We start from the raw sequence: 23,264 nt of genomic DNA, 5'->3' as shown, positions 1-23,264 counted from the left end.
TTAGGCGCAGTAACTTATACTTTAGTGTGTTTTTATCATACCATTTATTACTTCATTGAAATGTTTGTGGTGTCCTTAACATTCTTCGGTGTCCTTAACACTGTAAAGCACTGCTGTTAACTTATATTATGAAAATACTGCGCTAAATTTGCAGCTTGATGTATGAAGTGGCAGTCGGCTACTTTACTGTTAACGTGACATTACTTTCCTACCGTTAAATAAATGCGTGTATAGTATTCAAAACAACAAAAAATGAGGTTATTTTAGTCAAGTACGCTTGAAATAATGTAGAAGCTCGCCGGCGGTTTTACATATTTCTCGTTGGTTTTCACCAAATGTTAACGACGCTTTTCAGTACCCGTCGCCATAAGCTTTGACACTATTTCTTTATTGATCAGCAAAATGGGGACGGTGATGTGTGCGCTAATGTTTCTACGGTAATGTATGCGCTAAGTGTGAACGAATTTATAGGTATATAGGCAATCGTGTTCAGATACAAACAAAAGCACGTTATAGTTCAAACGAACACAGCGGCACTGGCCTCACAAAACTTGACGGCTGATTGAACATTCCAGTGTATCGAGGTGGTCTGCTCGCTTTTATTGCGACTTCTAAAATCATTGCTGTATACACTGGATGAGGATACCCTCCGTTGTGCCATCTCGAAAAACCGACGTCACCGTTTAGCTTCCTGACAACACCACCCTGTGTGAATTGATAGAAGTAGTAAATTACATTGTTATTATGTGCTGGTGATTCAATAAGCAGCAAGTTAAATGAATAAATACATGAACTATCCTCGCGTGGCAGTAAAATCAGTGTCTTGCCCAAGGACGCCCACAATGGTAACAGCGACAAGCCTTGAACCTGTAACCTCTGGGTTAAAGGCAGGTGTGCTAACTGCTAACCATAAAGCGCTAACCACGCCTGACTTCGGTTTTTCACTCACTGAAGATTTGAACTTTAATTAAAGTAACTTGAATGAATGTAACTTGCTCTATTCTCGCGTGGTCGGAAAAATACATTAACTCAGGTGTTCATACACCTCGTGCCAGCTTACGAGTTACCATGTGTGTTACTTAAACTCAATTACCTCATAAGTCGAAGCCAGCCAAACGTCCACGAAATCGTAATCATCAGTTATATAGGCGTTCCATGTTCTCTTTATGTAGTTATAAACCAAGTCATACATCTCTTCATTTTCTATGTCTATCAGTTGACCACCGTGGAAACGACAAAGGCTTTCTGATTGTGCTTTAGTTGTTTTATACCCAGCTGTGTAGAGCAATCGTATGCATCGATTGCCGTATCTCACCCCTGTGCATCTAGCTGTACCAATAAATATGTTAGTTCTAAATGCATGTATAAACAACGCATATTATACGTATTAAGGTTTACTGATTGGTAGGTTTGGGCAAGATGAAACATGTTTTTATTATCTTTACTCGTTCCATTAGGTAGTAAACAAGGAACATTTAAAGGATTATAAAACTATATCTTTACGACTCAATAGATTAAAACACGATATTTTGATATTATGTGCTGAGGTGTTTCATCTTCTGCCATCCTACTATATGTTATAAACAAAGCTTATATGTCTTAAGTAATACCGATTGGTATATAGGGTGGGGAAAGATGAGACATGTTTTCATTTTCTTTTCTTGCCATATTTGGTAGAAAAAAAGAGTATTTACAGAATTATGTAACCGTGTCTTCATGATTCCCACAAACTGTTAGTAATTGTTTAAAACACGATCAGGATGTTATATGCTGTCTGGTATCCATCCTACAGTACTATACGTTGGTTGCTTACTGTAATTTTCAATCACTTGCACTATTGTTTGTTCCACTCTTCCCCAGTCGAGCATGGCTTGTGGACCTTCAGGGCCAGGTGGTCCTCTTGGCCCAGTAGGACCTTGTTTTCCAGGTCGACCTCTCGGTTCCCTAATTTTTGTTGAGTTAGCACTTGTTTGCAGGTTGGTTGATCTGAAAACCTGATCTACTCTTTTGCACAACAAGTACTCAGATGTAACTACTGTAAACACTGACAACAGAACAAAGGAAAACACGAATTTTTTGACCATTCTGTTTTCTTGTACTATAAAGCAGTGAAAGAATTTTGAAGCAATGTCTTATGCAGCAACGTCTAATACGTAGCTTGACATATAAGTGACAGTAGATTACTTTCCTGTTAACGTGACATTACTTTCCTGTCGTGAAATAAATGCGTGTATTATTCACAACAAGAAAAGAATGAGTTTAATTTAATCAAGATGATAACGATTTTAACAGATTCTCGTACGCTTGAAGTACTTTCGAAGTCTGTGGCCTCGTGCTCGCCGACGGGTCTTTACATTCCTCGTTAATTTTCATTAATTTTCTCCAAATGTTCAACGACGCTTTCCGGTAGCTGTCGCTATGGAGCTTTGACAATTTTTCTTTATTAATTAACAAAATAGCCTGCACGATGTCGGGAATTTTGTACACGTCAATTTTTGCGTCAAGACTCGGCGGCGGGCGTCCTTGTGCGTCGATTTCTGCGCCTGTTGACGTCACGCCGCTATTACGTTCGAGTCTTGCAATAGCTGATTTAGGAAAACTTGCTAAAAGAGCAGTTTTTTGTTCCGGAGCAAGAAAATTCTCTCCCACGATGGACGGTTGGTCAGATAGAACATCCTAAAAGCGAAATAAATAAATTTGCATTAGTTTAAATAAATACAAGTAAAAAAGGATTAAAATGTTGAAACGGCTTTGTATAGCTGAATTCTGAAAACAGAAAGTGACTTAGGCCGTCTATTTCCTATACCCTACGGCAGTTTAGAAACGTGTAAGACCTACTTGAATATCGAGTAGGCTGTAGATAAGACTCGTGCCAATGAATAGATAAACGTAATTTAATTGCAGGACGAGGTATCACCACAGTTGTCAAACTGGGTGTTCTGTTTATATACACATTGTAGCGACTTCGAGTTTCAGCGTATGTAAATTTGCGGGTAATGGTTGAGAAATTACATTTACGTGTTTTTTTTTCGGTAACACGCGCGCTCGCAATGGCAGAGGTGCTCAGTATCCGTTTGGTTATGCCCGCCAGAATACAGTCGTCGCGTGCCTGTCTTTAACACAGAGGATACAGGTTCAAGGCTCATTGCTGCTACCGTTGTGGGCGTTTGTGTCCTTGAATAAGACACCCCAATTTCTCTAACCTAGTATTCACTAACGAGGTGTCTACATCAAGCATACAGAAATCACACATCCACAAAATTACATACATGGTAACTCGTAAGCTGGCATTAAGTGTATGAAACAGAAATTCGTTTTATAACGACTGTCCATGCAAAGATAAAATAAGTTACATTCATATTGCAGCGGTCCTATAACCACTGAGCCACGCGCCGAAGTTTGACACGGCTTTGTTTAAACGTAAAGTCGAACCGTTTACCTGGTGTTTGCATTGAATAAGCTTGCCAAAGCGATTGACCAATGGGAGATCATCCATATCGTTTAAAATCACCCGCCTATCTGACGTCACAAGATAGTTCTGTAGCGCCCCCTTCAGGTCGTTTGAATCGCAAACAACCAGACTTCCTTTAGTAAAAAAATAACAGAGAACGTAATAAACAGATATAATAGGGTGGGGAACATGGAAAAGTTTTTAGCACAATTTCCAAATTTCTTGATCAAGTTTTAAACATTTAACAAAGGTCCATGAGAGTCGTGAGGACATGGTTTTATAATTCTTTGAATTTTCTTTTTTACTACCAAATGGGACGAGAAAATGGGATGAAATGGTATCCCATCTACCCCCACCCTACTATATAAACGTTTGTTCATGTATATTATAACGTAACTACCATATCCGCTTACATTTAGATTATCCGGTAATTAATATTAAATAACCGTAACTGGTTTGCCGCTGGGCAAAACGCCTCGTTTTGCAATATGTAACGTATACAGTAGGTTGGGGTAAAACGGTACGTGTCCTCATTATATTTGTTTGAATAAAGCATTGTTAGATGTTTAAAACACGTAGGGTAGGGGGAAGACGGGACACATTTTCAATCCATTTTTTCGTCCTTTTAGCAAAACATATATTCAATTATTCTGATCTTTTTTTGAACAATTAACAGAGGATATTTTTTATTTACTACCAAATGAGATTAGAAAATAATATGAAAAGGTGTCCCATCTTCCCCACCCTACTATATTACAGGTACTAACGGTATTCCATCTTTTCCCTAGTACTGTACTATACAATGCATATAAGAACCATATGCAACTGTTTAAACATACCTTCTGTTTGGTTGTGTAGAAAGTTCAACGTCTTCAAATAAGATACAGCGAGTCGTAACCTCTCGGTAGCATCACTCGTAATATGTTCGTTTGAGTTCAAATATGTGTCCAAAGACCCACGTTTGTGGTACTCAGTGACTATAAAAGACCTTGCGTAGTCGAATGCAGTTCTATAAGAAGTATTTGGGTTTAGTAAAGACGCCGTGGCGCATGGGTTCTGAGTTCAAAGCTTGAAGCTGCTACCGTTATGTCGGCATATGTGTTCTTATATATAAGCAAGACACTTAACGACAGTTGCTCCAACCCGGTTGTCATTTATATATGTGTTGTCCAAATAGTCAGCGTTCATTACAAAAAAATCCCAAATAAATTTGCGGTACTTTAAGAACAGTAATTTTCGTCATGTGCTGCATAACGTTGTAGATGTTAGTTTTTTATAATTAGTGCTTTTTAGGTAAACAGATACATTTAAATTCGCCGTACCTTGACCCCGTTGAAACCTCTAGTAAAAGCGCATGTTTTCACATACATTTCGTAAGCATTTTAAACTCCTTTTTAAAATTTTAAAACGATGTATGTGGTAGGGTGGGGGAAGATGGGACACCTTTTCATTCTATTTTTTCGATCCATTTGGTAGTAAACAAAGAACATTCAAAAAATTCTCCTTACGATTCCAATATAGACCGCTGTTAATTGTGATATTTGGATATTATGTGACAAAGGTGTCCCGTCTTCCCCACTCTACTATATTTAAAAACTAGACATATATTTACCTTGAAACGTTGCAAAATCCAATCAACTGTGTCACAAACGGACTTTGGAGTCGAAACAGGTTCGTTACGTGTTCATTAAAATCCGCTTTAGTGTTTATCACTTTGGATGTAATGGAATGAGCCACTGCTACTCTATGGCCTTCCCAAACACCGTACTGCATCTAAAAATAAAAAAATGGGTTAATTTAGCGCCATTTTTGTGCTAAAAGAAATCGTACATAAACAATAAACCAATAAGCTAAAAATGTATAAAAAATATAACCGGGCACTTTTTGGCAGGAAAGATATTATTCTTCGCAAGCTGTATTATACTCAAAAATCTATTTCCTATAGCGTCTATCTATGGATAAATACATTTATTGGGGTTTCATGAACAGACTTCTCTCATATAGCCTTTCTTTTTAAGAAGCACAGTTGCGAACTGTTGCAGAGAATGAAAACATGTTCCATCTTACCCCACCCTATTATATACTTTACTTCACCTTTTTTGTTTTCCCTTTGTTAAAGTAAGAGCCCTTTTCAACATTGTGGAATATTGCGTCACAATACAATATTTCATGACATGATGTCATATTTATGATTCTGAACTCGTTTTTGGCGCAACTTGGTCGAAAGTCAGGTTTCGGTAAATTAGCCACATCGGACGGCGTGGGTCGGAAAAAAGTATTGCTTCGTAAACGGTCGCGAGCACCCTGTAAAATAATAGGTATTTTAACTTACATAGTAAAGTGGGGGGATATAGGACACCTTTTCGTTCTATTTTCTCGTCTCATTTGATAGTAAACAAAGAACATTCAAAGAATTATTAAATCGTGTTCTCAAGAGCTCCATAGATCGTTGTTAATTGTTTAAAACACAATCAGGATATTTGAATATTGTGTGCTAATGGTGTCCTATCTTCACCCCCAGTACTATACTATCTGCACTATTAGATGGTTATAAGCTTTTTAAGGAACGTCGTTGCCTATGAAGATAAAGTTGACAAGAATTTATAAATACTCGTGTTTTTTTGCGTTCGACGTAGCCTATATGTGCCTATACTATACTGTAATTCGTTTCTGCATATCTGAAAATTAATATAGTATGGTGGGGGAACATGGGACACCTTTAGCACCTAAAATCCAAATATCCTGATCGTGTTTTAAACAATTACCAACGGTATATGAGAGTCGTATAGATATAGTTTTATAATTTTTCAAATGTTCTTTGTTTACCACCAAATGGGGCAAGCAAATAGAGTGTTAAAGTGTACCATCTTTCCCCACCCTACTATACCATATTTAGGTAGAACAGTGTCGAGGTCATTTAGAAATACACAACCTTCCAATTTTGAAACCCTATACCCCAAATGGTACAAAAATGCAGTCGGTTTAGTGTAAAGTAAAAAAATACTTTCGCTTTTATACCTTTAGCAATTTTATTGGCTTTTGCATCTTCTTTATGACACCAGTAGAATATAATAAGTTGTCCCTTTTTACCACGACCAACACAAATACGGCAGCCAACAGTATGATGAAATACAAATTCGCATCTTCTTTTTTGCTTCGACTTTTGTGTTTCTTTTTCTTTATATTCCACATTTTAATTATTTTTTAGTATATTACGCATTTTAAAATAAATTGTTTATATTTGCAAAAACTGATTGGATTGGCATTGGAGAAAACCTATTACCATATAGTGTTTTAGTTACCAGAAAATACTGTATAAGTCTACTGTAATTACTACCTTACGTAAAACCTGTTTCTAAATAATTAAACTCTTATATGCTAATTTATTTTACTGAGTTTACTAACTTAAAAACACCTATTTTCATCAAAATTAAAGACCTCAAAAAGACATCACAAAGCACTCTTAATATAATATACCAATCTCCTAATAACACTTAAGATTAATGCTTCTTATAACTTCGAAACTGCGTAGGCGATTCAAGGCTCCTGAACTGCCAGTCCAACACGGTGTTATGACGGACGAAACTACCACATACGTAACCGTACGCACACATATTGCCTCCAGGCTGTTTGGAAACGATATAAATAGTGGGACACCAAACCATTTTCGCAGCAATTTTATCTACATCATGCCCTACTAGAGATATCACTCCAATCTAAGCACCTACGATCGAAGATCTAACCGCCAAGAAATTGGATTTGAAAACACATTTCTTAAGGAGTCTAGGGCTTATACTTACCTTATTAAACATTTCTTGCCAAAAAATATAAAATTTCCCGCATTGGATGACTAAAATGTAACAAAAAATAACTTCTTCTAAAGTTCTTTTTTGACTTTTTTTAGAAGGCACCCACGTTTGTTTATAATAGATTTTACCCACGTTTGTTTATAATAGAAAGCAGATTACTCACTTTTTTACTCTTTTCATCCTTTAAATTTATTTTTAGGGGCAAGTTTTTTTTTTTTATTTCAAAACATCCTTTCCCTATACCCGATGTGTTATACAATTTGTCTTTTACGTTGGACGTCGGGTTGGTCTACTTGGGTTTTCTATAACTTTAACTAAAAACGACCGAAAATGGTCGCTAAGTATTTCGGCTCCTTATACTACATACTAGGACCACACTGGTGCAGTAGTAACTGTTTTTTCTGTTTTTGTTTAAATGCGAAATGTTACAACGTGAAATTAGCCCACCAAAGCAAAAATTAAAGCAAGCTTCAATATCCGAATTTTTCTCTTTATCCTCGAAATCTGTGAAACGAAAACGTTCTCCTACTCAAAGCGAAAACGAAGTTTCTGCTTTTGCTAAAAAGACAACAGAACACAAAACATCTGCCAAAACACCCGTTTTAGATATTGGCGTGGTTAGTTTGTTATATTTTAAAGGCTCTTGTCTGTTACGTGCTACTTTTTGGTGCTAGTGAAGAATCTTCCCCCTCCCCCACCTTATTTGCTAACCTCTATAACCACTAACTATACTAACCCCTATAAGCACTAACCCCCTAACTATCAACACCTAACCCCCTAACCTAGGGGTTAGTGGTTAGCAAATAAGGTGGGGGGGGGGAAGATTCTTCACTAGCACCGTTATACTCATAGTGCACCAAACTATATACATTTGATTCAACAAATTCGATTAAGTAATTCAAACCACCATGCTTATTACATGTGTAGTACTACAAGAGCATCTAACGTCCCAAAATGCTACCAATCGAAATAGTGGCCAAGATACTAATTTTTTAGTTGGTGTTACGGGTCAGCTATGTGTAAATAGATTTTCTTTACAAATATGCTGCTAGTGAACCTTTTCACGTTATCCGCTAACCCCTAACTACTTACCCATGTAACCCCAAAACCGTACCCCTATTACCACTAGACCTGACCCCTAACTACCAACCTCTAACACTTCCCACCAGCCTAATCTGTAGCATACCAGAGGATTTTTCACTAGTGTCGAAATGGAATTTTAATTTTCAAATATAAACACTCCATAATTTCAGAAGCCAACTCCCACAGAAGTCAGTCAAACAAAATCCCCAACAGTGGGTCCAAGTCACGAAAAAATGAGCGCAAACTCCGAGCCGAACAGTAGCCGACTTTTATCTGGACTTACTGAGGCAGAAGATGCGGAGAAAAATATCATTCAGATGTCAAAAGATGCCACCAACTTTGATATTGATTCTATTTTGGAAAATGTGACTGAAAATATGTCACACAATAAAAACAACTCGCAATCCAGTAAACCAGACTTGGAATCTATGGATGTAACTGTAAGGTAACAAACCTTTAAGAATTATTTTTATTTACATTTTCCGGCATAGGGGTTAGCGCACCTGCCTGTAGCTTAGAAGAGGTTATGGGTTCAAGGCTTGTCGCTGGTATCATTGTGGGCGTATGTTTCCTTGGGCAAGACAATTAATGGAAATTGGTTGTCTAAACTGACAGTCATACAGAATAAAAATCGCCCTCAAAGTTACATACATGGTAAAACAGAACATTTGTATTATAAGGATTGTCGTTTTTCCGACAGGCACGGTTTGTTTGCAGCTATTTAATATCTGCATACATTAAAAGATATTGTCCATACTGAAATCTAAGCTGCTACAAAACTAAAAAGGGAAAAAAAATGCAAAGACATAATTTAAAAATCATTTGCACACAATTGGAGGTTTCAAATCCTGGCCCCTTCAACCCTCCAAAACTTTAAATAACTCCAGACTGTGCTTTCTTTGCTGTAGGTGTGTGCTTAGAGTAAACATATTGTGCAGCTCAATCAGTTGTGCAGATTTTGTTGGCAGTTAAGTTAATACATAACTTTTATTAAGTTGAGCCGAGGCCCATGGTTTTTTGCAGTTTAAAAAAAAAAAAATTAAAAAAAAAAAAAAAAAAAGTTTAAAAAATTTAGCTTATCAGTATTAAAATAAGTATTGACATAATCTACTGACCTTAATTGAAAGATAAAAATACAATATATAATTTTATTTCATTCACAATAAAATCACAGATTAATTTGTAGAAACAAATTCAAAAATGTTTTATTTATAGGTATATATTGTATCTTTAAATTATTTTGTAGTGTGCCTAGAGCTGAAAATCACAGATTAATTCATAGAAAAAAATATGGGTATAAATATATATATATATAATATACAAATATCTTTAATTATTTTGTAATTTGCCTAGAGCTGAAAGTCCCCTGTTGTTTGAAGATTCAATTCAAGAGGCTCCAGTAGTTGAACCAGAGAGTATGCAGGTAAAATTGCCAATGGGTTTAAACCTGCTTTTTTTAAAACTAGTGGTCCATGATTTGCCAAAAAAAAATCACCCATAACAGTTATATATCCTAAATTGAGGTGTATGAAACAGAACATCCATGTTATAACTGTCGTTTTCAGCCGCGTGACAATAAATAGGTCTTTAACATTTATTTATTATTTTTCTATGTAAAATGCTAAATAGTTTAAATAAAAAACTACCGAGTTCCGAGCTTGTCTCATGTAACTCATCGCTTATATTTTTTAAATGATAAAGTTTACTGTTAACCATGTTAACTGATAAGTTATTCGTTGCTGTATCTTTTGAATTAACTAAATTTAATTCTTATAAACATTCTGTTACTTCTGCTACCAGGCGTAATGTTGTAAATGAAATGAATGTAACTTACTTTATCCTCGCGTGGCCGGAAAATTAACTAAATTTAATTCTTATAAACATTCTGTTACTTCTGCTACCAGGCGTAATGTTGTAAATGAAATGAATGTAACTTACTTTATCCTCGCGTGGCTGGAAAACGACAGTCGTTATCACACGGGTTTAACACCTCGTGCCAGCTTACAAGTTACCATGTATGTTACTTTGTGGGTGTCAGTATAAAAACGTAGTGTATTATTGACATTTCGTCTACCATTCGGCAAAACTTCATCAGGAAACCATTTTCCACTAAAAAAGTTAACTTTTACAGTTCACTGATGGACCTACTTGTATGGGAATGCCTGCTAAGGATTTAAAACGAATTCCAAATTGCTGGGCAATAAACCCGTTCACTATGGAGTCAGGAACAAGACACTTAAAACTGTATAATGTAAGAAAGTAAGGTACTCACTGCTTTAATGTATTTTGGATTAATATTAGAAATAATAAAAATTGCTGTAAGTTTTTTTGCATAATGCTTAAAATAAAAAGTTTGGAGAATTTTTTTTGTACTGAAACCTGCGTAACAAATTACGAATTGTTATGCAATAATACTTGATGATATATTCTGCTAGGTATAGTACAATATCCAAATGTATTTGTATCGACTAAGTTAGTTTAAATGAGAATCATGGCTGATAAAAATATATTTGATTGATTTAGGCATGTGTAGTAGCTTAGCCTAAACTGAAAATGTAGCACTATTAAAAATTTATACATATATTCAAGATTTCTTATATATTTCAAGATTTCTCTCTATTTGTACACTTGTGTGTCTAAATACCTCTGCCCTCCCTGTTTTTCTTAAATTTTGGTGCCCATGTTTTTAACAAATCCTGGGTGCCAAACAAGGTGTGGCAAAGTGGGCAGGCCTACCATGGAATTTTCTGCCCTGCATGAAACAGTAAACATTGGAATCAAATATTTATAGATATTGTGCGTATAACTGTCCCTGCCTCCACTGCATTTAAAAAAGTGTGGTGGCAATAAATGAATGAATGTAACTTACTTTATCCTCGCATGGCGGAAAAACGACAGTTGGTATAACATAAGTGTTCTGTTTCATACACCTTGTTATGCCTACAACGTATATGCCTTCTATCCAGAATATCACTGTTTTTTTTAATACAGACTTCCCACAAAGGACCCGGGCCACCACCCCCCAAATCTACCACCTATTACGACGCATGGGACTCCCATCATGTGCGACTTCCGTGCTCGACAGAAAATCTCTACCCGGTAACAGAGAGAGGTAGGAAGAGCTTAGAGAAGAGATGGGAGCTGATCCGGAGCTCTCTTTTGATGAAGATGGATAACGAATACGATTTGCAGGTCGGCGAATATATTTCTTTTACTTGAAAGTAACTTCTAATGAATCATTTATTAAGTAAATTTAAATATTATGTTTAGAATTTAAAACAGTGCTTCTCAAAAGGCAGACCTCTTTTTGGCAACCAAACTGCAACTTAACTGTAATTATAATTTATAACCCATTTTTGGGTTCTTAAAATTTAAATGTATTACAACAGAAAAAGTACAACCAAATCATAAAACAAGAAAATGTTTTAACCATTTACCATGAACTAATAAATAACCCAAAAAAACAGTATATACTTTAATTAAATAATTTCCACATATATTTTTAAGGAAGCCATTCTCACATACAACAGCAGATACTGCAAAAAGTGGTCGTTTCAAAAACTAGGTAATTTTTTTACCCAAGCAAGTGATTCTTACAAAAAAAAGTTTTTTGGGACCACATTACCACGCATGGTTGCGCTTGCTTTGGATTTACCCAACATTTGTACACAGGTAAAGTAATTTTTTTTTAAATTAAAAAATATATATATTAATATACATATATATATATATATATATATAAATTGTTTTTTCAAGGGTAACAGAAAAAAACTTGTTAATTAAAAGCTGCATACAAAATCGTACAATTGTAGCTTTTTTCTAGCCTGCTATTTTATGAAACATTGCTTTAACCCAACACATTTTTAATACAATATATATATATATATACTAATGTAAAATGTATAATATTATTGTATATTACATCTAAAATTGTTTGTGTTTTTAAACTTTGGATTAAATACAAAATTAAAGTATTTTTTTAAACTAATAAATCAATTTGTTTTAGCCGATACCATTGTTATGTCATCAACGGAGTTGTAAAGTCACTATGACTCAGCAACAAATTGCATGTTTGCTGTGTAATGCTTTCTTTTGCACATTTCCGAGACGTAACTCAAAAGGTCCACACTCTGAATATTCAAACTATCCTAGCATTAACTTTAGCAGGTGAGAAATTGCTTTTATATTGTACGTGGTGATCCTATGGAATGACATGTTATGTGGCCAAGAGCTGTATGAAACAGAATATTAAAACTGTATTTGTCTTTTTGATTATGATAAAGTAAATTTAGAAATATTTAAATGAAAAGACAGGGTATAGAGACAAAACAACAGTTGTTAAAACACGCTTACAGTTAAAAACATATTAACATTAAATTGAATGAAAATAACCTAGTCAAACCGTTTATGTTTAGTTATTTATCAAGTTAAACTACTAATAGAAACAAAAATGTCCGTAAAAACGCAATCCGTATAAATGGTAAAATGAACATTGGTGTTACAAAGATTGTTGTTAATTAAAATTAGTTTTATTTACTTTTACCAATGTTTTACCTAATAAATATTGCAATATAAACTGAAAATCGGTTTAAAACAGTTTCTACGCTTATATTTGTTAAAAGTTAATAATATAAATTTGATCTTATTTAAATTTCATGTACTTAGACATAATTTGCAACATTTGTTTCAGTTTATTCAATGGAGCAGGGGGATGGCATAATAGTCCATTTGTTGAAAAATTTAAAACTATTCTTCACTATTTTGAGAGAGTATGCGAAAACAGTAAGTTTTTGATGAATTATATTGAATAAAACTAGAGGAAAAAATGAAAAAGAGAAAATTTTGTCAACCCAGACGAAAGAAAATAAAAAAAACTTAAATTATGGTATTTTTTGATATTTATATATTTGCTATAAAAGGCTAATAATATCAATCCTGTACAAGCCGTTAAGCTGTTTGGGGCATCACCTTAACGTTTTTAACAGGGGTGACATCATATGTAGGGCTGTGAAAAATTTAGCGGTTAACTGAACCTATTCGGTTAACCGCTAACGAAAAGTTCAAGTCGTTAACCGAACTATGACGTCATAGGGCATAAACGTGTATCAATATCTGTTTTATTTACACGAAAAGCATGTGTTCCTGTTCGTTAATTGGTTCTTCGCGATAAAACAGAGTTTTAAAACATAGGTATAAGAGTAAAATAGCTTTTATCCAGCTGTTACAATTGTTGTATGTTTTGTTTCTAGTGCCAACAGGAACTGTAACTTTTGAGCGACGTTGCTTGTCAGATTTTCCTCGCTGGGAAAAAAGCCCATGTACCTTGGGTGGATTGCATCTAAGCAATGAAGGGAGAATAGAATGCGACGGTATTGGTTTATTACAGGTAAGGTCAACATTTATTGAATTTTGTATGAAAAATTTATTAAAAGGTGCTGAATACTGGATATTTACTGTTTTAACTAGATTGTATAAGATTAAATAATAAATATTTAATACATTTTATTATTAGCATTTCATATATAAACCTAAATTGTACAAAAGTGAAATAAATTTAGGATAAAATCAATTTTTTTATGACAAAACAATTACAACTGCTATAAGGTTGAAAACACTAACCCTTTTTGGAACAATACATTTAAATTGTCTGCCAAACTTACATTCTAAGAAAAAAACTCGCTATTTAAACAAAAATATAAATTCTAATCCTAATAAAATAGATGTCTTTAAAAAACAACACTCTTATTTATGAAAAACCAAAAAGAAATTCAGAAAAAAAAATTTTCTGCAGGTTGATTTTGCAAATCGGTATCTTGGAGGTGGTGTGCTCTCTAGCGGCCTCGTGCAGGAGGAAATTTTATTCTGTATTTGCCCCGAGCTCATAGTTTCCAAGCTCTTTGTTGAAAAATTGGACGACAACGAGTGTGTGGTCATCACTGGTAAGAATTTCATTACACAACACTAAAAAAATGACTGATAAATTTATTAAATAGTCAGTTATCAAGTTATGTATTAAGAATGTATTGCTATTAAGAAAATATCTATAGTTTTCAATTCATTTTTAATCCCTAAATAACACCTTACCCCTTAATACTCGCTTTTTGAAGGAACTTTTTCTTAGGCATGACCATACATAGCAAAAAAAAGGTTTTGTCATAGCTGATGTATTTTATAATTTATATCTTGCCTTATGTATATTGCTTCATGTATTGGCAAGGTTTTATATCATATGTATACAGTGGCGCAGCCAGGGGGCGGAGTGTTTAGGGGGTTGCGACTCTCCCCCCCTCTTAAACCCCCAAAAAATTAATTGAAAAAAAATATTAAAACCCCCCCTTAATTTTTTTTTCTGGCTGCGCCACTGTATGTATATATGTTAAATGTAAACAAGGGTCAAGGGTTTATGTTTTTATGTTATTTGTAATTTTGTTTTACTCGTTATCTGGTTGATCTGCACATTTTCAAATCTTTACCCATTAGTTTTTATGTTATACGTTTTTTTCTAATAATCTGGCCAAAATATTGGACCTATAGTCGAGTGGGGGAAGATGGGACACCTTTAACACATAATATCCAAATAGCCTGGTCGTGTTTTAACTTTTAAACAATTAACAACGGTCTGTGGAAGTCGTGAAGATACGGTTTCATAATTCATTGAATGTTCTTTGTTTACTACCAAATGATAAGAGAAAACTAAACGAAAAGGTGTCCCATCCTCCCCCACCCTACTATATCTAGAAATATTGTATATTTAATCAAAATTAATTATTAAAAAATTCAATTAGATTTTCATATTCTAAAATAAGAACTGCATAAATAAATAAATAAGATTCTGTAAACGACATGTATAGTATAATAAAAATTGTAATTTTGTTAAAATTTATTAAAATAAACAAACCAGGGGCCGAGCAGTTCAGTTCCTATACTGGTTACGCTGATACTTACAAATGGGGAGGCAACCACATAGATACAACAACCAGAGACGACTTCGGTCGGCTTTGCAAACAACTTGTCGCCATGGATGCCACTTGTTATCAAAAGTAAAAAAAAATGTTTTTAATGTTTGAATTTTATAAATACTTTATTAAAATTTTTGTTAAGTGTTTAAACTTAATTTTTTTATTGTTTTATCTTTTAAACAAGTTTTATTAACACCAAAAATCCCCTACTTTTTTCAATGTTTTAATTTAAAAAATATTTTTTCTTCAAAGTTATGTTTACTGTTTTAACTTAATTTATTTTTAAGTGTTTTTTTACTGTTAAACAAGTTTTACTCACACTAAAAATCTTCTAAAAATTAATTACCAATAAAGTTATATACGTGATAACTCGTACTCTACTAGAGGTGTATGAAACAAAAGTCCTGTGTTATAATGGCTGTCATTTCCTCACCACGCATGGTTTAATAGTTTATTTTTTTCATTTATTTACCTAACTGCAAGACATTTAACAACAATTGCTCAAATCCAGTGGTCACCAATGGGTTGTCTAAAATGTCACCCATACAAAAAAAACTAAAAACACACCCAAAAATTTATACACATGGTAACTTGATAAGCGGGCACGAGGTGTATGAAACACATCATTCGTGTAATAAAAACTTTTTTCCGCTGCTCAAAGATCAATCAAGTTACATTCATTCATTTATTATTATAGATCTTCAAATCAATTCAAAACAGCTTCTGTTCGTCGTGAATTAAACAAAGCGTTCTGTGGTTTTTACTGTGACATGGACCCCGAACATTCACCCGCTGTTGCCACGGGTAACTGGGGCTGTGGGGCTTTTGGGGGAAATCCCTTATTTAAAGGTGTGCTATTCACAATTTTAATTTTTTTCGTTAGTATTTTTTTCCTAAAATTAAATATTAAACTTTTAATAAAATTTTATGTGAAATAGTGTATTTGTATTTTCCAAAATATGTAGTTAATTTTTTAGACGTTTCATTGTGCTGGTTCTGTATAAGTTGTTCTGACAGTACGTTTAGAGTACCTATTTTTTAACCTAAGCAGGTTTTTTTATTAGGGTGTAAAAGTCTGTAATAAATTGCCAGAAGGACTGTTTTAGAATTGCAAAATACCTGGTACCAATATGTTGTAAAGTGGTTATCATTGTCCTATTTATTTTTTTCATCGGGTGTTTAACATTTCAATGTCACATACTACAGGGTCCCTTTAATTAGTGCATGTACACTATGTTCGCAATATTCAATACATAGCGGATATGTATGTATGTATATATATATATGTATATATATAACTTACTTTATCCTCGCGTGGCCGGAAAACGACAGTCGTTATCACACGGGTTTAACACCTCGTGCCAGCTTACGAGTTACCATGTATGTTACTTTGTGGGTGATTATTTTTTTGGGATTTTTTTCACTTTTTTTATGTATGGCTGATAATTTGGACAACCCATTAGTGACCACTGGGTTGGAGCAATTGCCGTTAAGTGTCTTGCCCAAGGACACATACGCCCACAATGGTAGCATCATCGAGCCTTGAACCCATTACCTAATGGTTACAGGCAGGCGCGCTAACCACTACGCCACGGCGCCGGACAATATAAATATAGTATAAAAAGTGAATATTGTGGACATAACGGACATGCATTAATTAAAGGGACCGCATACTACATGCAAAGCAAAAAGTAATATGTTTCTAAAAATCATTTTAAATTAGTATTGTTCAAGGCAGTTATACTTTATTTTCTAACTTGTTTTTTTTTCAAAGGTTTACTGCAGTTAATGGCAGCAGCAACTGTTGGACGAGATCTGTGTTATTTCACATTTAATGATAGAGAACTGATGCAACAATTGCATGAAATGCATTCGTTTATCAAAGAAAATAAGATGAGAGTTAGTAAGTGACATAAGAATCATAATGCTATGTATATATGGAAAAGCTGTAATAGGTATATTAATGTAGCAATATGAATGACTGAATGAATGTAACTTACTTTATTCTCGCGTGGCTGAAAAATGACAGTCGTTATAACACGGGTGTTTTGTTTCATACGCCTCATGCCAGCTTACGAATAACCATGTATGTTACTTTGTGGGTGATTTTTTTTTGTATGGCGGATAATTTGGACAACCCAATAATGACCACTGGGTTGGAACAATATATATGTGTTGTGAATAAACAGTTTCATGTGGTGTATAATAATGAACTAATGAAGGAAATTTAACTAATTTATTCTCTTGTGGGCGGGCAACGACTCTTAAAACACTGGTGTCCTGTTTCACACACCTCGTACCCGTTTTAAGCACATGTACGGCAAATTTAGATAACCCGTAAGTGACCACTGGGTTGGATCAACCATAAAATTTAATTATCAATTATAACCCATATATACCATTACAGGTGACTTATGGGATACTATTATTTGCTACAATAAACAAGTTATTGAGAGTAAGGACTCTAAATCTTCAAGTATTTTTAAGTTCATTCGAGACACTCATATTCTTAGCACCGATGAAGACTAAATGTTCCGATGCGTTTTTGAATGAAATATATTTTATATGCCATAGTACACACTGTTTTAATGCCTTGGTTAAATTATTTGCTGCAGTTATCTATTATAGTAGGGCGGGGGAAGATGGGACACCTTTAGCACCTAATATCGAAACACCCTCATCGTGATTTAAACATTTAACAGCGGTCTATGGAAGTCCTGCAGATACGGTTTAATATTTTTTTTACGGTTTAATAATGTTCTTTGTTTACTACTAAATGAGACAAAAAAATAGAATGAAAAGGTGTCCCATTTTCCCCATCCTGCTATATGGTAATGAGAGCAGTACAGAAATTCATAATGCTATGTAGCTTGGTACTGAACCAAAGGGGTCTTGGTTCAAGGCCCAGTTGAGGTGAGTCTGTGTCAAAAGCGGGCATGAGGTAAATCAATTAAAAGTTCAGTTCAGAACTAAAACCAAGTTGACCCTTGATATAGTAGGGTGGGGGGACATGGGACACCTTTTTCTTCCATTTCTTGTCCCATTTAGTAGTAAACAAAATATATACAAAATATCATAACACTGTATCCTCACGACTCCCATAGACCGTTGTTAATTGTTTAAAAAAACGATCAAGGTATTTAAATACTATGTGCTAAAGTTGTCCCATCTTCCCCAAACCTACTTTATAATTAGGCCGTGATGTTTGGGTTAAAACTAATCTTTTTACGTTTATGAAACTCTAACGTGAACATATACTTTATTTTGAAAACCGATAACAAAAGAAAGGCGCATTATTTATCAATACAGTTGATTAGGTACGTATAAACTGGTTCTCGCGCCGCGCTGAAACCCTCCGGCATTTTATCTTGGTTTGTCTGCCTCGTATTTAACGTTAAATCTTCGCATATTATCACTGTGGTCAGTGGTAGCCGGGGGACAGCCATACCTCGCTGTGGTTTAGTTCAACAGTTTAACAAGGTTTCGGTTAGTTAGTAGTTACTGCGAGGGGGCCTGGTTTGTTATAATTCTGGCCAGGATTAAATGAACAAATTTGTGTTTTCTTTATCTCGGCGAAAATTGAAAGGTTTTTGTTTCTTGTTGGTGGTTCTTTGGATTCCGTTTTTGTATAAACAGCAAAGGTAAGAACATTTTGTGTTCGCTCTAGGTAATTATTTAATTTTAACTTTATGTATACAGTACTGTGCTCGTCAAGCCTAAGAAACCCAAAGTAAAAGTAATACTTTTGAACAACGAAGTCGAGACGGTCGAGGTACAGTTTTCTTGTGGTATATATAGTATTGTGTGGTAAGATGGGATACCGCAAGCACCTAAATCCCATATTTCCTAATCGTGTTTTGGAAAATTAACAACGCTGCAGTAGAGTCGTTGGGCAATAGTTACTAAATTCTGTAATATTTTTTGTTTACTAAAATATGGACGAACAAAGTGCATGGATGAAAACGTGTCTTTCCTCACTCTCTACTAAATTCTACTATTTATAAAAGAAGCCTATTACACTATATTACAGCAACAACTAAAACTAATACCTCAAGAATATCTCGAGGAAAACACAGTGGCATCCCAGTACGAGTACAAATATTCGATCGAACCAAGTTTCGATGCTTCGTGTGGAATTGCAGCAAAATTAGAGAAAAAGTAAGTCGGCAAAAAACTTCGCAAAACAAGTTTTTTGGTTTAGAAATTCCTTAGAAAAAAATTATAAATTGTCTTGTTTGAATTTACGCAAACCATTAATAGGGACAGTGGTGAAAATTATAATCTTAGCGGACCGACTTGTAGGTTCTAAAATAAGGTGTGAAATATGACGCAGTTCGTTTTACCAGTTTAGTCAGCCTTCTCTGACTATTACTTTGCGGCTGATGATTCGCTGTGTTTCTTTCTATATCAATAACCCTCTGGCAACTTTCGCACAGCGGTTAGAGCACGTGTCCCGTCGACTGTGAAGAGTCAGTCACTACACATAACATAACTATATATAGCCTACCGTTTTACCTGGATCATATTTCTTGATTGTGTTTTCATCAAATTACAATGTTTTCATCAAATTACAACTCCTATTTGGAGTCAAAGGACTACGGTTAAATAATTCTGCAAGTATTGTTTGTTTGCTATACCAAAAAGGACGAAAAAGACAAATGAAAACATGATCCACCCCACTCTACTAAAAGTAATTCTTTTGACGAATTTAAACATTGATTTAGATCTGATCCCGGTGAAGATGAAGCTCTTCCTCTTCTTAATCCAGTGAAAGCTAATCGTCGTCGTTTAGTTCGATTGCTGATGGTGTTCCTTGTACACAGCGGTGCTCCACATTTCGAGCACAGACAAGTTATTAGAGAAACGTGGGGGTCGTCCGGGAAACGACTTTCAAAGGCAAGTGCATTAGGTTAACGATTACCAAGATTATATTAATAATTGTGAACTGGGAATAACGATAAAATAACAAAAATATAGGTCAAATACAATATTGCGTATATAGTACTGTGGGGTAAGATGGGATACCGTTAGCACCTATACCCCATTATTCCTCATCGTGTTTTGAACAATTAAAACCGCTTATTTAAAGTCACGGGGTTACGGTATTTACGACGGTATAATTTCGTAAATATTCTTTGTTTACTACCAAATCGGACGTAAAAAGTGAATAAAACATGTCTTATCTTACCCCACCCTACCATACATTTAAAAATGAAACATGTAACACACTCTGTTGATATAACATCCTTTTACTATAGTCGTATGTTTTGTTTGAAACTAACTTATCTTGTTTTGCCCGCATTAAAACTACCCAAGCACTTCATAAGGATGTCAGTACACAAGAACCCATATATGCAAATTCAATATACAGCCCTATAGTTTTCAAAATCAACCTGTACCCTTTGCAGCTCGTTTTTCTGCTTGGAAAATCAGACAACACGACCGTTCAGTCTCAAGTACTAGAAGAAAACAATGTTCACGGAGATATTTTGCAAGCAGATTTCCACGAAACATACAGGTCGAAAATCACTGCAGATATTGAACTGTTATATAGTAGTGTGGGGGAAGATGGGACATCTTTTCATTACATTTTCTCGTCCCATTTTGTAGTAAACAAAGAGCATTCAAAGAATTATTAAACCGTAGACCGTTGTTAATTGTTTAAAAAACGATTAGGGTGTTTAGATATTATGTGCTAAAGGTGTCCCGTCCTCCCCCACCATACTATATATAAACCAACACTACTTTTGATCGTCTGTTCGATAGCATACATTTTTTCGAAATAATCGAACTGTAACAAGTGTCTGAAAATGTCTTCTAGTTGAATGCCTTTATTCTGTCGCCCGAGTCACGATAACGAAGATAGGAAAAGTTTACCAAAACGAAAATAGGAAGTAACGCTAAAAGCACAGTCGTTATATATAACACGCGTATGAATCTGGGAAAAGTACAGAACAAGTTTCAAGAAGGCGTTCCCTACAAACAGTTCAATGTAGTAAACCATTTTATTTAACAAATAATTACAAGAAAAGCGTTAACATAATAAAAACCTCTGTAAATTAAGTTGAATAATAATTTACAACCCTAATATTTTCACAATTGTAGAAATATCACACTGAAAGCGATCATGGGGTTAAAATGGGTCGTAAAATATTGTCCAAGGGCCGCTTACGTCACCAAAGTTGATGACGACATGTTCGTTGCAGCGAAGCGGATTCTCTCTGGCGCTGTAAGCGGAGGTAATTTGATAAATTAATTTAATCTTGTTTTATAGTACTGTGGGGGAAGATGGGACACCTTTAGCACTTAATATCCAAATATCCTGATTGTGTTTTAAACAATTAACACGGTCTATGGTAGTTATTGGGATACAGTTTTATAATTCTTTGAATGTTCTTTGTTTACTATCAAAAGAGACGAAAAAATAGAAAGAAAAGGTGTTCCATTTCCCCCCACCCTAGTATATAATATGAATGAAAGTCGTTATTTTTTGGGTTTTCATACACCCCTTACCCGCTTACAAGTTACTAAAGTATGCGTTGTGGGTGATACAACACCTAACCCCACCTTACTCTATATATTCGTTTCAAACAGATCGTTTCGTTGCATGAAACGTATTTCTGCAAACTATAGTTACCTTTTTACCGGTTTACGTTTTAGATACTATAAAAAAAACCATAAAATTGCGAAGGTATCGCTCGTAGACGGCTTCTGTTTTGCAAACCGAACGAACATTATCCAGTAATGCGAGACGGGAAATACGAAGTCCCCACATCGATGTACAACGCTACCAGGTGGCCGACATTCTGCTTTGGGGGTTGCTGGGTCGCCTCAATGGACGTTGTAAAGAAGCTCTACCACGAGGCGATGGTAACCAAGCAGGTATTGAATGTGAACGTACCATACTTTGTCCTCGCGTGGCCGGAAAACAATAGTCGTTAAACGCGGGGTTCTATTTTAAACACCTTGTGCCAGCTTATGAGTTACCAAGTAATGTTACTTTGTGAGTGATTATTTATTAGGGGATTTTTTTATGTGTGGCTGATAATTTGGACAACCCATTAGTGACCACTGGGTTGGAGTAATTACTCATTTTTTGGGATAGTGGGCCATCTCTGGCATAAATCTCATGTCCCACGGAGCGTCACGCTGTACAAGGACTCACGCAACAAAATACTTTTACCGGCACCATTAGAAATGTGAATATGGAACAGGACTAATGAATGAGATTTTCCTCACGTGTCAGTGTATACGAGAGTCGTTATAACATGAGTGCTTTATCTCATAAGCTTTATGTTCGCCTTCGGGTTACAACGTTCCGGTAATAGTTAAACTGATTGAATTAATGTAACTTGTTTTATCCTCGCGGGCTTGGGAAAACGACCATCGTTTAAACATGGATGTTCTGCTGTTTCATACACCTCCTGCCAGCTGTGTATAGTTGCATATGCCAGCTGTGTATAGTTGCATATGTACTTACTCGTCAGCGGGCATAGGGTACCCAAAAAATATGTATGTATGTGTATATTTTTAAGGCGTAAGCACATTGAGACGACATACTTATTGATTTTCTTTACCTTTTAATCAAGATTTACCTGGACGATGTTTTCATAACTGGAATCCTGCGTCTGAAAATCGGATTAAAGCTACAGAGAGTAACATTTTCGAGCTATTTATTCTGTCACGGTCGTGGAGATCCAGAGAAAGTTCGAGAAATCTGGAGCCGAAAAGGCCAGGCCTCCACATTAAATGAGAAACTACTGAAATGTTACAGCTAAAGTTCCCTGTTTGTCGTACAATTGCTTTTATATTTATGCATTTATTATTCTGTTTATGAACATGTTTGTATACGGATTCTTGTATTTTCTATAGTTTTTGTGCAATAAATACACTTAAAAGACTTTATCGCGACGACAATCTATATTACTCCCCGTACTTATACTACCATAGAAACAACATATA

General features: G+C 35.0%; 4 protein-coding genes across 5 annotated transcripts; 2 read left to right on the top strand and 2 right to left on the bottom strand.

The window, feature by feature from the left end:
* Nucleotides 1-81: 81 nt before the first annotated feature.
* LOC149726992 (uncharacterized) lies at nucleotides 82-2,106 on the bottom strand. Its single transcript, XM_089889915.1, has 3 exons — nucleotides 1,814-2,106; nucleotides 1,094-1,329; nucleotides 82-705 (listed from the first exon to the last, which is right to left on the bottom strand). The coding sequence occupies exons 1-3, from the start codon at nucleotides 2,082-2,084 to the stop codon at nucleotides 511-513; spliced, it is 702 nt and encodes a 233-aa protein (XP_089746041.1). The 5' UTR covers nucleotides 2,085-2,106; the 3' UTR covers nucleotides 82-510.
* A 143-nt stretch (nucleotides 2,107-2,249) lies between these two features.
* On the bottom strand, nucleotides 2,250-6,763 carry LOC149726991 (protein O-mannose kinase-like). Its single transcript, XM_089889906.1, has 6 exons — nucleotides 6,470-6,763; nucleotides 5,546-5,755; nucleotides 5,064-5,224; nucleotides 4,291-4,460; nucleotides 3,440-3,585; nucleotides 2,250-2,676 (listed from the first exon to the last, which is right to left on the bottom strand). The coding sequence occupies exons 1-6, from the start codon at nucleotides 6,641-6,643 to the stop codon at nucleotides 2,269-2,271; spliced, it is 1,269 nt and encodes a 422-aa protein (XP_089746032.1). The 5' UTR covers nucleotides 6,644-6,763; the 3' UTR covers nucleotides 2,250-2,268.
* A 733-nt stretch (nucleotides 6,764-7,496) lies between these two features.
* Nucleotides 7,497-17,878, top strand: LOC149726990 (poly(ADP-ribose) glycohydrolase-like). The gene is made up of 14 exons (XM_089889899.1): nucleotides 7,497-7,877; nucleotides 8,514-8,788; nucleotides 9,697-9,766; nucleotides 10,475-10,594; nucleotides 11,335-11,535; nucleotides 11,851-12,015; nucleotides 12,350-12,510; nucleotides 13,034-13,125; nucleotides 13,593-13,729; nucleotides 14,135-14,282; nucleotides 15,245-15,383; nucleotides 16,000-16,151; nucleotides 17,077-17,205; nucleotides 17,710-17,878. Exons 1-14 carry the CDS (start codon nucleotides 7,683-7,685, stop codon nucleotides 17,829-17,831), a joined length of 2,106 nt encoding a protein of 701 aa, XP_089746025.1. The 5' UTR covers nucleotides 7,497-7,682; the 3' UTR covers nucleotides 17,832-17,878.
* Nucleotides 17,879-18,696: 818 nt separating this feature from the next.
* Nucleotides 18,697-23,203, top strand: LOC149726989 (beta-1,3-galactosyltransferase 5-like). 2 transcript variants are annotated; one of them, XM_089889907.1, is made up of 8 exons: nucleotides 18,700-18,943; nucleotides 19,002-19,074; nucleotides 19,333-19,460; nucleotides 20,027-20,198; nucleotides 20,711-20,820; nucleotides 21,408-21,541; nucleotides 21,994-22,184; nucleotides 22,892-23,203. In XM_089889907.1, exons 1-8 carry the CDS (start codon nucleotides 18,846-18,848, stop codon nucleotides 23,078-23,080), a joined length of 1,095 nt encoding a protein of 364 aa, XP_089746033.1. In that variant the 5' UTR covers nucleotides 18,700-18,845; the 3' UTR covers nucleotides 23,081-23,203. The 2 variants fall into 2 exon arrangements, with proteins under 2 accessions (XP_089746034.1, XP_089746033.1); XM_089889908.1 differs by lacking the exon at nucleotides 21,994-22,184 and having other exon boundaries at nucleotides 18,697-18,943.
* Nucleotides 23,204-23,264: the final 61 nt, after the last annotated feature.

This window comes from Ciona robusta, chromosome 12, assembly GCF_009617815.1.
Source record: "Ciona robusta chromosome 12, ASM961781v2".
Taxonomy (NCBI): Eukaryota; Metazoa; Chordata; class Ascidiacea; order Phlebobranchia; family Cionidae; genus Ciona; species Ciona robusta.
The sequence above is the reverse complement of the archived record's forward strand: the minus strand, read 5'-3'. Positions and strand labels throughout refer to the sequence as shown.